General features: G+C 41.3%; 1 protein-coding gene across 3 annotated transcripts in view; it reads left to right on the top strand.

Moving 5' to 3' along the window:
• Positions 1-14102, top strand: part of GRIK2 (glutamate ionotropic receptor kainate type subunit 2) — a 462985-nt gene that overhangs the window by 423702 nt on the left and 25181 nt on the right. For all 3 annotated transcript variants that reach the window (XM_082216617.1, XM_082216616.1, XM_082216618.1), the window contains exon 15: positions 700-925. In XM_082216617.1, coding sequence (XP_082072743.1) covers positions 700-925 — 226 coding nt within the window. The remainder of the gene's footprint in view (positions 1-699; positions 926-14102) is intronic.

The raw sequence follows: 14102 nt of genomic DNA, 5'->3' as shown, positions 1-14102 counted from the left end.
AAAGTCATATCTGTCAACAATAAGTGAAGTGGAATTATCATATGATGTGATTTTGTGAATCCTGTTGGTCTGGGGGCACTATCCTGTGCAATGTTCAGATCACTGTACTCTGAACTTTGGATTCTGATGACCAACTGTTGACATTCTTTGAAAATATAGCCAACAAATAATAAACTACTATGGAAGAAAAATTCATAATCAAATTAACGTTTTCTGCTTCCCAGCATATTTTCTACTTTGTCAGTGTTTAGGCCAATGGAATTAGCCATCAAACTGGTTTTTTTTAAATTTGGAATATTTATTCTGAATGTTTAAGCCTGATGAGGAAAGATATTTTCATACAGAAAAGTTTTTTTTCTATTATGCATATATTTGTCTTCATTTCCTTCCCTCAAGGAATCCTGCAGACTGTCATCCTGTCAGAATGCAAAAGATTCATAACGAAGACCCTTTAGTTTCACAAGATGATATTTCTTAGGGACTTTTGGCTGAAGCCACACTAGCTAAAGCAATTTGATCCTGGTATATGAAATGCAAATTTATAGTTGAGCTGTGTGCTGCCTGGTCCAATCCTGCCTCAGCTTGTGTTTCTTAATCTGTGATCCATTGAAATTATTCCCATTCTCTTCAAATAAATTCTGTTCTTTATTGAACACTTTCTCTCTATTGTGCTCATGAATCTTGCCATTTCTGTTTCAGAAATCAAGAATAGCCACGTATGAAAAAATGTGGGCCTTTATGAATAGCAGGAGGCAGTCGGTGCTTGTCAAAAGTAATGAAGAAGGTATCCAGCGTGTACTCACCTCTGATTATGCCTTCCTAATGGAGTCAACTACCATTGAGTTTGTTACACAGCGGAACTGTAACCTGACACAGATTGGTGGCCTCATAGACTCCAAAGGTTATGGCGTCGGAACTCCTATGGGTAGGTTGTATGCCTTTCTTCTCTTTTTGTTAAATTGCATGTGCAGCAATAGCACCATTTCCTCCCTTTGCTGGGTATTAGCTGGATTAAAACAGCACCATGTGCCATTATTAATATATCCATATTTAATATATTTATATGTTGCTTAATAAAGAAGTATATAAGCACTTTACAAAAGGAAGCAAAACAAACTAAAGAAGCTAAAACACGGGAGTGCCATATAATATAATAAATATTTTACTAGTAATGTACTTTAATCACTTCTTAAGAAAGGGAAAGCCTGTTGAAGCCCATGAGTCTTCAGCCACCATTTGGAAGAACATTTGGTGCTTCCCATACTACAAAGAAGGGAGTCCTTGAAGGTTAGTGCTATTAGGAGAAGACCTGCTTGAGTTTTACTTTTTTATATAGCTGTGTGGTCATGTTGAACATTACTGGGATATATATGAAGAGCTGTAAATACTCAGAGTGCCATTATCACCATCAATATAATTACTTTTCCCCCATCAGTATGGGTGTGGTATATGTTTTTGGCACACAAGATTTGTCTTGCCATTGTAATATAGGAAAGTCTGTGGTTGCCTGTAAAATTCAAGGCCCGTTCTAGGGCGGTCTGTGTTTTTCTGAAGCAAATACGGTATTTTCCTTGAAAAGGGAACTTTCATCAAAGGTTGCTGTAGATCAGGGATGGAAAACCGGCGGCCCTCCAAATGTTTTTGAACTTCATCAGCCCTTGCCAGCATGGCTACTAGTTGGAGATGGTGGAAGTTGTAACCCGACAGCACTTGGAGGGCCATCGATTGCCCATCCCTGCTATTCCCACTGGTGTGATAATGAATGAGTTCCTGGTCAGTTGTGTGGCATGTTTGGACTGAGAGAGTACCTTGCTGGAGTGCCAGGCAGTGATGTACCTCTCTGGTGGAATATCTAAACTCATGGCTGGATAGCATCTAGACTAGTCCAGTTGCTTTATTGGAACACCTGTGTGCAAGCTGATTCACACCAGCATACACAGTGTTCAATGAATGATCATTTAATAACCATAGACAGAGCAGGGATACCAAACTTTTTGGGACACATTTGGTAACCTGAGAAACTATGGACCCCCACCATAAAATGATTATCATTGGGGGGAGGGGCTTTCCTTGTCACAAAATGGTTGTTACTGGGGACATGTCTTGTCAAAAGGTAAAAATAAATTCTCAAGAAACTGTGTATGAGCTAGAGACTGGGTCTGAGCTCCAAATATTAAATCTTTTATTTGCCCTTGCAAAGCACAACAAAATAACCCCCTTCACCCAAGATGCTTAGAGAAACACATCCACCTGCAAAGACCACAAAGCCACTCATCAGTCCCAAATAAAAAAGGGAAATTCCAACTTCAAAGTCAGAAACAGGTAAAGCTGTGTCTTTAATGTACAATGTACTCTTGATCTGACCATTAAAATTAACAGTAAAGCTAAAGCATTTTCCATTTCTATTCCCACCCCATTATATAAACAAACAAATAACAAACATTAGCTGCTCTTAGCTTGCGGGAATGATCATGATCTTCTGGCACCTATGCACAATTGTGTGCCAAAATAAATTTCCATGCATATGTTGCTAACTGTTATACAAATTTGATAACTCAATGAGGGAGAATTTTATCTTCAGATACATAGCCCGTGCTGTTAAAATAGCAGGTGTAATTAAGCAGTGTTATAACAGAGGTGAATTTAGGGCTCCGAATAGGAAAGCCAGCCATCAACGTCCCAGAACGTGTAAAAATCTTTTGATATAAAAAGATAAATTATTCCCAACAATTCATTTTATTAGAAATGTTTGCCTTAAATGTTGGAAATAGATAATTTGTTGCTAATTTGTGAATGAAATATTGAATATATTATTCAATGAATTTGAGTAATGGTTGCTATTTTCTTCACACACCTGTAGAATAGATGCACAGTGCAGGGATGGACTTTGGTAATATGGTGCCCTGAGTGAGGACAAAATTTGGTGACCCCAAAATATTTCAACAATTCATTTGGGGACGGTTGCTTTTTAATAGATCTTCTCGGTAGGTACCTGTATAAATATAGGTACTGTTGTTGTTGTCGCTATTTTGCACCCCTCAGCTCAGTGCCCTGCAAGGAGAACCACCTGCACCACCCTAAATCTGGTGCTGCACATTGGTGCACAGTGAATGACAGCCTGCTACAAAAATAAGTATTATTTTGTGAAGTAGCATGTAATAATGGAAGTGGCAAAATTTGTGACAAGGAGATGTTCTGCAAGCACATTCCCTTCAGGTATCCAAGTCCCATGTATAGACTTCTTCACTGGAATATTCAGAATTGAGAAAATAGATGGTGGGTGATGCAAGTGAGAAGTTAAATACTGTGTATACACATAAACATGTCTGCATATCAGTGCCTCTGGGATGTGCAAGTCAATAGGTAGCTATTAGATAGAGGTGCCTGGAAGATACAGTATAAGGGAGAACTGTGTTTTTTTGGCACATTATCTTCAATTTTTCTGCCCCAGGTGGTCATCAGAAGACCTTGTAACTATGAGTTTGCTTTTCTCCCCCTTCCTCCCAAGCTGTTTTCAGTTTGTGTCATGTCTTTTTAGATAGTACATCAGAGAGCAACAATTGCTTTTCAAAAAAAGTAATCTAGAACCCACTGGGAGTCATTTTTTGGCTGAATAAAAAAAATGTGAATAAGTTTTGTCAAGACCATTCAAGGAAAAATAAGCAAGCAAGCTAGAGGGAAAGAAATTGCCAGAGTGAGCCAGAGTGCATAGAATAATAAAATGCTGTGGTACATTTAGCTTCAGCTTGCACACTAAACTCACTCTACTTATCTAGGCTGCTATGCCTAGATAGAGAGAGAAATCTATGGATCTGTAAGAATGCCCAATGTGTATGTGGTTATGTCATTTGATTACAACCACGGTGGATTTGGAGAAATCAAAATTACACATTGACTTTTCACACCAGCAACAGATCCACCTACTGTATAAGATGTGTCCAGTGTGACTAGGGATGAAATAAATCCACCTAAGATTATAGTCAAACCAATATATAAGCTGCATGCCTGTCTATCTACCCCAGAATCTGTGGTACACATCACACACAATTTCATTGTGGCAGATGTTTCATGAGAGCTACCTCTCAGTATCACCCATATCAGCAAGCTGAATGGATGGATGAATGAATATTTGTATCAGCTACCGGCCATAGCAATAAAACAACATTACGATATACAAAGAATAGAAATAACAAGTCAATTATATAAAATACAGTTTAGGTTTTTGAATCAATAGTCAAACAGTGGATCTTATTCTAATTGCCCCAGCTAAAAACCTTGCAACCTGCTCATCTTATCAGCAAGTTGCTGTTGGCATCCATCTGTCTTGAGAAACAGTGGATTGCACCTCCTGGGGTGAAGTCAAACCACTGTGTTTCAGTACCCCTGGGGCGCAAGTCTGGGCAGTGTAAATGGAGACCCTGGGCTGCCCAGACAACAAGCCCCCCCCTGGCCTCACTAGTGTGGTCCAAAGGAAATACATGTGACACCAGCTTGGCTGCAGGAGTTGCTGGAAGGAGGTGTACAAGGCCATCCAACCATCTTAGGGACTCCACTTTGGATAGGTGTAGGGTTTACTGCTTAGTCTTGTCCTCTCCCAAGATATCCCACAAGGCAGCAGAGGTTTAGGATCAACAAGTAGCCTGCAAAGATTTTGCATGTTTCATTTAAACTGTGCAGACCTTCTAGGCTTTCCTAACTCCGTGGAGGTACCTCAGGTGCATAAATGCCACCGATTTTCCAGTTACTTTGAGGGTCCTCCTCTAGAGGGGGTCCTCCTAGAACTTAAGGCCTTTTGTGGCGCTCTCTTCTGTTCTACCTCTTTGGTGCTAATGCATACATTAGCAGCGCTTTGTGAGCCAACACACCATTGGATGAGTCTGAAGGGAACCAACCCATTTGCACATAAGCTTTCCAACACAGGGACAGGAACCCTTGCCAATATTTCAGTTTTACAAAGCTGATTCCTGGACATCTTCCATTTGCTTTTGACACACACACACACCCAATATAACTTGGTCAACAGCAATTCTGGATTCACTCCCCTGACTGTACCATGATTATGGCAAAAGTTCTTACAAGAAAAAGAACTAAAATGTAAGTAATTGTGGAAGATAGATAGGGTCTGAAATCTTTCTTCTCTTCCTTGTGGACAAACTCTTGCCTCTGTTAAGAATGTTGCTTCCATCTTGTTTCAAATAATGTTGTCAGAAAAGCTTCATGCTGTCAGGCCATCTAAAAGTTGTTCAGCATCTATCAGAAGAAAAAGAATATGAATAAATACACAGCCTTCCAGCAGAGTTACACTGGCTCAAACCCCTTGAAACCAGCATACTCATGTAAGTTCAAAAGTTTAGACTAAAACCCCGAGGCTTTCACATCACTTGTGTCTGTCTAGAATTCAATTTTCACCATATTTTGTATGGTGATCTATGGAGGTTCTGTGATCGAGTGAAGGTCTCTGCTGTAGACCTCCACTTTTCTTTTCTTTGTACATTGCTTTATTATTTCTTTTCCAGCTGTTGTTGTCAGTTTCCAGCTTAGTTGCTGTCATCTGTACCAGAGAGAGAGAGAGAGTGAGAGAGAGATAAACTTGATTGGACAGACAAAGAGATTGGTCGGCTTCCTTGATTCAAGGAATCTTTGGCAGACATTAAAGCATCTATTTTGGCAGCATTATTAGTATTGTTTGTGGGGATTTTTCTTTCCTTCTCTGTTGTCAGTCATCTGAGGAGCACATGATTAAAATGGCGTTTGGAATAAGCTCATTTTGAAGACCTGTCTTGTTCATATTATTTCATCGGACATAGCGTCTAGAAAGAGGGATCTCACACTCCCTTCCCTTAAATTGAAGGCTTCGCCACAGAAAAAGGGGTTTCAGGCAATAATTAATGATCTGCTGCTTCATACCTCTGCTAGGAATATGACTTCATGAATTATTTATCCTTATCCAAGGCAGTAATGAATGCATTACAATGCTGCTGTTCTACCTTTGTGTGAGGAGTCCCTGCTTCAAGTAGGCTTTAAACTCACCGTGTAATTTTGTGTGATATTTAAATGCTATGCAATGGCCAATAATAAACTGTTTAGGTTACCCTGTCGGCATTACTTGTCTTTTACCTCCCGGGAGTGATTTCAAACTTCATGCTTTTGTGATACTGAATTGTGCAATGCTAGCTTTGCCTTTTCAAGAATTCATCCCATTATTTACCCAAGTACCCGTCTTTCAAACTCTGCTCCAGATTTGCATCTTCATTTAGGCAAACTGATACTGCAAGGAAAGCAAGTGCCTTCCTTTTCTTGCTTCCTGTATGGTTTTTATAGGAATATCTCATAAGCAGACATTTATGTTAACTGTATAGCCAGTTTCTGCCTAAGTCCAAAGCTGTTGTGAAAGTCATCACTGTTGTTGCTGTCACTGGAATTTCAGAGAGCTGCTATATTTGAAATAGTAGGTCCACACTAGTTCATCACCCCCACCCCCCAAAAAAGGAGGAAAGAGAGGATAGAAGATTTTGCTCAGCGATTGGTACCAGAGTTTCAAATAGCATCTGTGGTGGTGATTGTACAATAAATTTCTACCATGCCCCATCTCTAGGAATCAAGGTTTACAAACACAAAGCTGGAGACGTAGAATGACCAATTCAAATTATATTTATTATAAATGAATTATAATTAATCCACCCCTCTGTGACGCTAGTTGTTAACAGCTAGCTGAAACAAACAAACAAACAAGTCCAGAAAATATTGAGAAAACAGATAAGGATCAATGTTTCCAAAGTGGTTTAAAAAAAGAACTTGGGTGCACTGTTGGACAATATGGCCGAAGTTAGATGCAGGATAGGCAAGTATAGCAGGTAGCCAGAATCTGAAATATACAGTGGTACCCCGCAAGACGAATGCCTTGCAAGACGGAAAACCCGCAAGACGAAAGGGTTTTCCGTTTGCGAGTTGCTTCGCAAGACGAATTTCCCTATGGGCTTGCTTCGCAAGAAGAAAGCCCATAGGGAAATCTCCGGGGACCTCTTTTAAATGCTGGCGGTGGGGAGCAAAGCCTCCCCTCCCCTCCAGCCTTCAGAAGAGGTCCAGGAAGGCCGGCGGGGGCCGAAAGGCTTTGCTCCCCACCGCCAGCATTTTAAAAGCAGTCCGGGATAGCAGGGAAGCGCTTCCTGCTGTCCCGGACGGCTTTTGAAGGCAGGCGAGGGGGGGGAGCAAAGACTTTCGCCCCCTGCCCGCCTTCAGAAGAGGTCCAGGACCTCTTCTGAAGGCCGGCGGGGGGCAAAAGTCTTTGCTCCCCCCTGCCTGCCTTCCCGGGAGAGCGGAGAAACGCGCTGCATTTCTCCGCTGTCCCGGACGGCTTTTGAAGGCAGGCGGGGGGGGGAGCAAAGACTTTCGCCCCCCACCGGCCTTCAGAAGAGGTCCAGGACCTCTTCTGAAGGCCGGCGGGGGGCAAAAGTCTTTGCTCCCCCCTGCCTGCCTTCCCGGGAGAGCGGAGAAACGCAGCATGTTTCTCCGCTGTCCCGGACGGCTTTTGAAGGCAGGCGGGGGGGAGCAAAGAATTTCGCCCCCGCCCGCCTTCAGAAGAGGTCCTGGACCTCTTCTGAAGGCTGGCGGGGGGGGCGAAAGTCTTTGTCCCCCCCTGCCTGCCTTCCCGGGGGCTTTTAAATCGCCCCAGGACAGCGGAGAAGTCCCCCGCTGTCCCGGGGCTTTTTAAAATGCTGGCGGGCGGCAGCGGAGGCTTCGCTCCCGCCCGCCAGCATTTTAAGATCGCCCTGGACAGCGGAGAAGTCCCCCGCTGTCCCGGGGTTTTTTTTAAATGCTGGGGGTGGGAAGAAAAGCCCTTGGTCCCCCCCCCAGCCTTCAGAAGAGGTCCCCGGACCTGGTCTGAAGTCGGTTTCCATAGGAACGCATTAATTGATTTTCAATGCATTCCTATGGGAAACCGTGCTTCGCAAGACGGAAAAATCGCAAGACGACAAAACTTGCGGAACGAATTAATTTCGTCTTGCGAGGCACCACTGTATAAACCTCACAAACACTGTTGCATTAAACTCAACTGCTGGACCGGAAGTTTCCAGCAGAGCAACAAATTAACAAAGGAATGATCTGTATTTCTATGGAAACACCCAGACAAAAGATATCATAAAAGGATTATTTTGAAAGCTATAGCCCATATTGCATTAGGATATTTTGTATTTTTCTGCTTCTTAGCAGTTTTTCAGCAGTTGCAATAAAGGGATTAGGTATTTGTCAGCTTTCTTTTCTCCTCTAATACATTCTCCATACTTTTTTTTAACATACAAAATTCTCCTTTCCCTTACTGGGGCCTAAAGTGCAGGTTATACTTCCCAGCTATTAAGACATTCTTCATAATGCCTTAATAGCCAACACACACACACACACACACACACACACACACAATGGAGGAATGGGAGTGTTTGGGTGGAGATGAGCCCTAAAGACAACCCGTTCTCTACCTTGCATGATGGCAATCATGTAGGATGGGCAAGAAGTGAGTGGGACTCTTTCTGTCAGTGAAAGGGACTTTTCTGTCTCTGAATACATCAGAGTGCACCAAGCAGAAATCAAATAACATAACTAGGCAGAGAACAAATAATATAACTAAGTATAAGCCTGCTTCCTCCAATCTTATGCTGAGGGTGAGGGTGAGGACAAATTTGATTTTGTTCGCATTTTGCTAAGAAACTGCCTGATTCTCACTTCTTGAACCCAAAGATTGTTGTTGTCCTGGCTTCTTTTAGGAGGATGGGCAGTATATACATTTAATAAAAGCTTTTTATAAAATGAACCAAAATACAGCTATCCTTTCAAATTCATACCCCTCCAAATTTTGCTTTTTTTTTTTTTGCAGTGCACATTTGTGAGACAGTTGTGTACCAAAATGCATATAGTAGGGGACTGTTTCATAAAATCCATATATGTCAATGGGGATAACATTAAATGTATTACATTAGGAGAAATTAACTTGCAATAATGTCTATATTACTCAAAACTACAGCCAAAATGTTTATTAGGGGAAATTTACACTAAAACACTGAGACTAAATTTTCATGAGGCTTTAAAAAATAACAATCAAAAATTGCTGTAGATAATCGGAAAACTGAAATTAGGATTGTAAAAAATGTGAAATGGAGAGAAGCTGAAAATGACAGATTCTGCCATCACTAGTAGATACATGTCTGTGGTATGAAAACAAACACAGTTTATCTGCAGAGTTCAAGTTTTGTGTGTGTGCTTAAAGTGCATGTGGTAGTTGGCGATATCTATGAATTGTGCCAGCGTGAAGAGAAACCGGGGAACAAATATTGCAACTTATTGCCGCACTGAGGAAACTAATTGTTACATGTGAACTGGGAAATATGGCAGATGAGCTGATTAGGGATTATCTTACTGAGCAAACTATACGCCTTGCAAAAAAGAGTCGGGGGGGAAATAATGAGGATACAGGAGGCACAGTTCAAGTTGCAGAAAAATGCAATGAAAAGGCACATAAATGCTTACAAAGAGAATATGTATGAAAAATCACAGACCTAGAAAACGCAAAGTACAAGAAAAGACATGGTTTCATTGTGGATATACATAAACTAAACTACACAGGATGCTCTGTAATCACTAAGCTCAGTGCAATCACTGAAGAAAGACTGGGCATTTGACAGAGATATGCCAGAGCAGCTAATCCAGTCAAGACATAATTATTTACTGTCATGCAATTATGGTGACAGATGTTGCTGTTTTGAGTGTGAACAGACTCAGCTCCTCATACACTGAAGGGGGGGATGACCTGTGCACATTTAATATTTCTGCCACATCCTCAGACTGTAGGAGAAATGTTGGACTCAGCAATCTCCATCCTATTATTTTCAATCTACTTGTATTGCTTTGTACATTTGCAACTCACTTGGCAAACATTGCACTTGATAAGCTATTGAGACATCCCTGTCTGTGGCCATCTGCTTGTAAATGTGACTTTTGTTTTGGTATACATGTATTTTCTGTACCTGCATTTGCAAAAGCACTCCTATAATGGAAACACTTTTTTTTTTCATCTTCAGGAGTAGTATATGGGCAGATAGCTTGCGCTCAGCTAATCACTACAGCACTTCAAACAGCAGTTTCAGTTGTGACTAAGTACCATTTTAAGAAGAAACTTTGCTGTGCACATTGATTTGTTGGTCTATGAAGTTAAAGTGAGACATGACATGACACCTATTATTAAAGAAGTGACTATTTCCAGTCAGAGTCCAGGACCACTGTATTAGAGGAGCTTAAGAACTTAGTACACAAAAAGACACTTTGGAAGAGAGTGACTCATCAGAACGGGTTTCCTCTATAATCATAGGAAAGAATGGAAGCATTCGCCTTTGGGTGGATTTCAGAGAGCCAAATTAAACCTTTGTGACTGACAGCTATCCATTGCCACACACAGAAGAGGTATTTGCAGAAAGCTACAGAGCAAAGATGTTTTCTGTCACTTGGAAGAGTGCCAAGTGTTTCATGAAATCAGCATAGTATGTATTACACATGCTGCATAATTTGGTTTTGCATACCCACCATGCAGATGAGCTTCAACACCAAGCACTGTTTAAAGAATGATGTGATTTGGCAGGATTGGTTGATACAGGCTGAATTGCTCTCAGATGTGTGGTAAGGAGTGAGAGCATGCTTGAGCCCCCCCGCAATATTACTTCATCCTATTTTAAAAGAGAAAATGGTTTTATCCAAATGAGTGCATCGTAAGTAACCAAACAGATACCCATTTAGCAAAATATTATTCTGGTGGCTATGAGCCAGACTATGAACGATTTGAGCCTTTATGGGTTGCCTATGTTGGCAGACTGGCTTGCAGCCTGTGTGCTAAAATAAAAAAAAACAGTACAGATGTTTAGCGGCTCTCTCTTCCCAAATGCAACAAAATTGTGCTCCCAGGTGCTTTGTGTGCATATTTTCACAAAGCTACAGTGTTCCCAGTAGTTTAAGCAACAGCATTACTGCGATTACATTTCCTTTCTGCTGCTTTCAAATCAGTTTTATGAAAATTTGCTACAGTCCCCCCAGGACCGAAAAGGGATGGGGACAGGGTGTAAGTAGAAGAAAATGGAAACTCAGGTTTTGCGGATTCCTTCAGCTTTATATTGTGCACCATTTATGCATTCCCAATAGCTCATTCCCTTGGCCTGAAATATATAATAATGATAAGAGGTGTTATAAATGTGCTCTTTGGTCTCCCTTTAGGATCCTGTTTCTGCTCCCCAAGCACCTTAATTAAATCTAGGATAACACACATTGTCAGAAATATCTATGGGGAATGTTGAGCTATTATAATTAAGATTAAATGAATATTTAATGTCTGTATTGTATTTATATATTAGAGTAATGGCTTTCAGCATAATATATTGCTATCTATTGGTGAAAAGGGGAAAGTTGCACTGATCCAGGGGGACCACAATGGTAAAACATGGTTTTACCTTTTAGACCCAATATTTATTACTAAATGTGTGTGTGACAAAACCTGAGCAGCTGCTTCTGTCACGGAAAAGCAGCTTTCAGAGGAGCAAATCTGAAGCAGAAAATGAACCTTGTGGGGAGTTATGTCTGTGCATCTATAATCTCCCATTCCTCCAAAGAAAAACAAACTCCAGGAGAAGCGATGCAAATAGGGATAACTCCCAACTCCTGTGGTCTGCAGTGTTCTCTACACAGAACGACATTCTGGATTTGGGCACAAGTGGGTGTCCACAGGGTACAACATGTGTCTTAAGTGAGTAGAGTGAGACTCAAGTTGCCTTGGACATTTCCAGGTAGACAGCAAGAGCCCTGGAATATGAAGCAAAGATTAGTGCATCTTTTCTTTGGTGTCTTCGAGTTGGAAGACGATTCTCTGCAGCGGTTCTGTGTGTGTGTGTGTGTGTGTGTGTGTGTGTGTGTGTGTATCTACACTACCCCATGGGCTCCTTGTATCACCCAGATAGGGAAATCTTTCACTTTCAATTTCCCATTTTTAAAATCTAAAGTTCAGATCCCCTTATCAGTTTGCATTTTTTTTTAAGAAACAAAAACAAAAAACTGCTCTTGGGAAAATTTGTCAGCGTTTAGTATGATCTTCACCTAATAGCCATGTTTTTCTTTATGCCATTTCCACTAATATAATGCACTTTGGTACGTTATTTTAACAAATACACATTTGTGCATGCTTTCCGCTATTATACCTGTTTCTATACACATTATTTGGTTGGAAAATTGCATCACAAAATTGAGAGTAGTGTGAATTTCAGACGTTAGCAGTGCTTCAGTTTACTTACTGTTTCAGGAAGCACAAATTAGGTCGGTTTACATTGAAAGCCAAACTTAATTCTCTTTCCTACCCCAATCCCCTATTTGTGCCTTCATGCTTTTTCCAAGGTACGAAAGGGCACAAGAGCCTATAGTGGCCTTGCATCATCAGTCCTCTTTGAACTACTGAAAGGAAGCAAGGTTAGTGCTCTCACTGCCACATGCTTCCCCCCCGCAGTCTTAACTCTGTGGTGAAAGGAATGCCTGAAGAGACTGAGTCTGGACTTCAACTGAAGCCTACTCCATCGTGAACCAAACTAATCCTTCCAGGCTCTGCTCCATTCATGGATAACTTGGAAGGAATAATCATGTGGCTTAGAGCTTCTAGGTGGACTTCAGCATAGCTGTAAGTGGGGTATTTATGTGGGTAATGAGGTTTGCTTGCATAGCAGGTCTTTCCTCCCTCCTCGCTCCACATGCTCCCCAGCCTGCTCTTGGGTTTTCCCCACCCTCCAGAGCAGATTTAGGATGTAGGGTACATGGGTGAATGAGAGGGGAAGCCAATTCTATTGTACAAGCAAACCTCATTCTGCACATGCAGCAATTTAGGTGAAACATGCCCTCTGGCGCCATTGCCTTTCTACCACCCATCTTAAGCGCTGCCAGTGTTGGTGAAAAGGCACCAGGAACAGAAAGCATAAGACATGGTGTAATGGCATCTTTCAGACTTGGGGTGTTGTCTCTGGGAGTCCCAGATTCTGGAGCTCCTGCTCAAGAGGCACTTGGCTGGCAGGGTTCCTGTCTGACTCTGAGCCAGAGCTTGGGTCTAGATCCAGCACCTCCCAAGGTTTGCACACTGGTCTTCCTGATCCATTTGGTTCTTCTGTGTCAGAATCTTGGCTAGCTAGACTCTAATTACATGATTATCATCATTTTGATTCTTATTTATCGCGTGTGCTATGACTTTTGCAAACATAGAAAACATGTTTCCTATCAGCATGAACATGCCTAAAAATAGATCAGTAAATGCAGAGCAGGAAAGAGACACTTAGTTATACATCAGTAGGTATATCTCTCATTAGATATGTGCAAAAACCTCCCTGAAACATTTCACTACTCTTATAACTTCAAGTTATATCTATCCTAGTTTAATTTGCTTTTCACTTTAGGGGAAATTTGATGGCATTGCAAATCTTTCTATGTTGTTGCATTACTAGATTATTTCTAGAAATGTTTCTGCAAGATCTTTCAAATATTATCCATGGAAAAACTGCCAACCCTTGCAAATAATTCTAATAAGGGGCTTCTGTTAGTATCTACTGTCTATCCCTGGATTATGCTTTGTGTACGTGTGTGATTCGAGAAATGTGATTTTGTGCCTGAAAAGCCTGTGGACAGAGCATAGATCTTATACCTTTTACCTGTTGTTCGTATGGGGGTAAAAACATCTGTTCCCTACCCCTACAAAATCTAATAGAAATGTCCTTGTACTGTGTCCTTCTCCAAGCTCATAGCTGTCTTGCAGGTAAAAGGTCCAGAGTTCAATCCTTAGTCTCTCAGAGTTAAAGCAGGAGTATGCCTCTGAATACCAGTTGCTGAAATTGCAAGTGGACAGAGTGCTCATGTCCTTCTTGAGGGCTCATGTCCTCCTTGCAGGCTTTCCACAGGCATGTGGATAGCTACTATGAGCAAAGGTTGCTGAATTAGACAGGCCATTGGCCTAATTCAGCAGATTGTTCTTAGAAGACCTTCGAAAAAATGTATGTGTGAATCCTTAGAGAGATGCAGCTAGTTAGAAAAGATATTGACGTATA

Source organism: Podarcis vaucheri (assembly GCF_965113315.1).
Source record: "Podarcis vaucheri genome assembly, chromosome: 3".
Taxonomy (NCBI): domain Eukaryota; kingdom Metazoa; phylum Chordata; class Lepidosauria; order Squamata; family Lacertidae; genus Podarcis; species Podarcis vaucheri.
The sequence above is the reverse complement of the archived record's forward strand: the minus strand, read 5'-3'. Positions and strand labels throughout refer to the sequence as shown.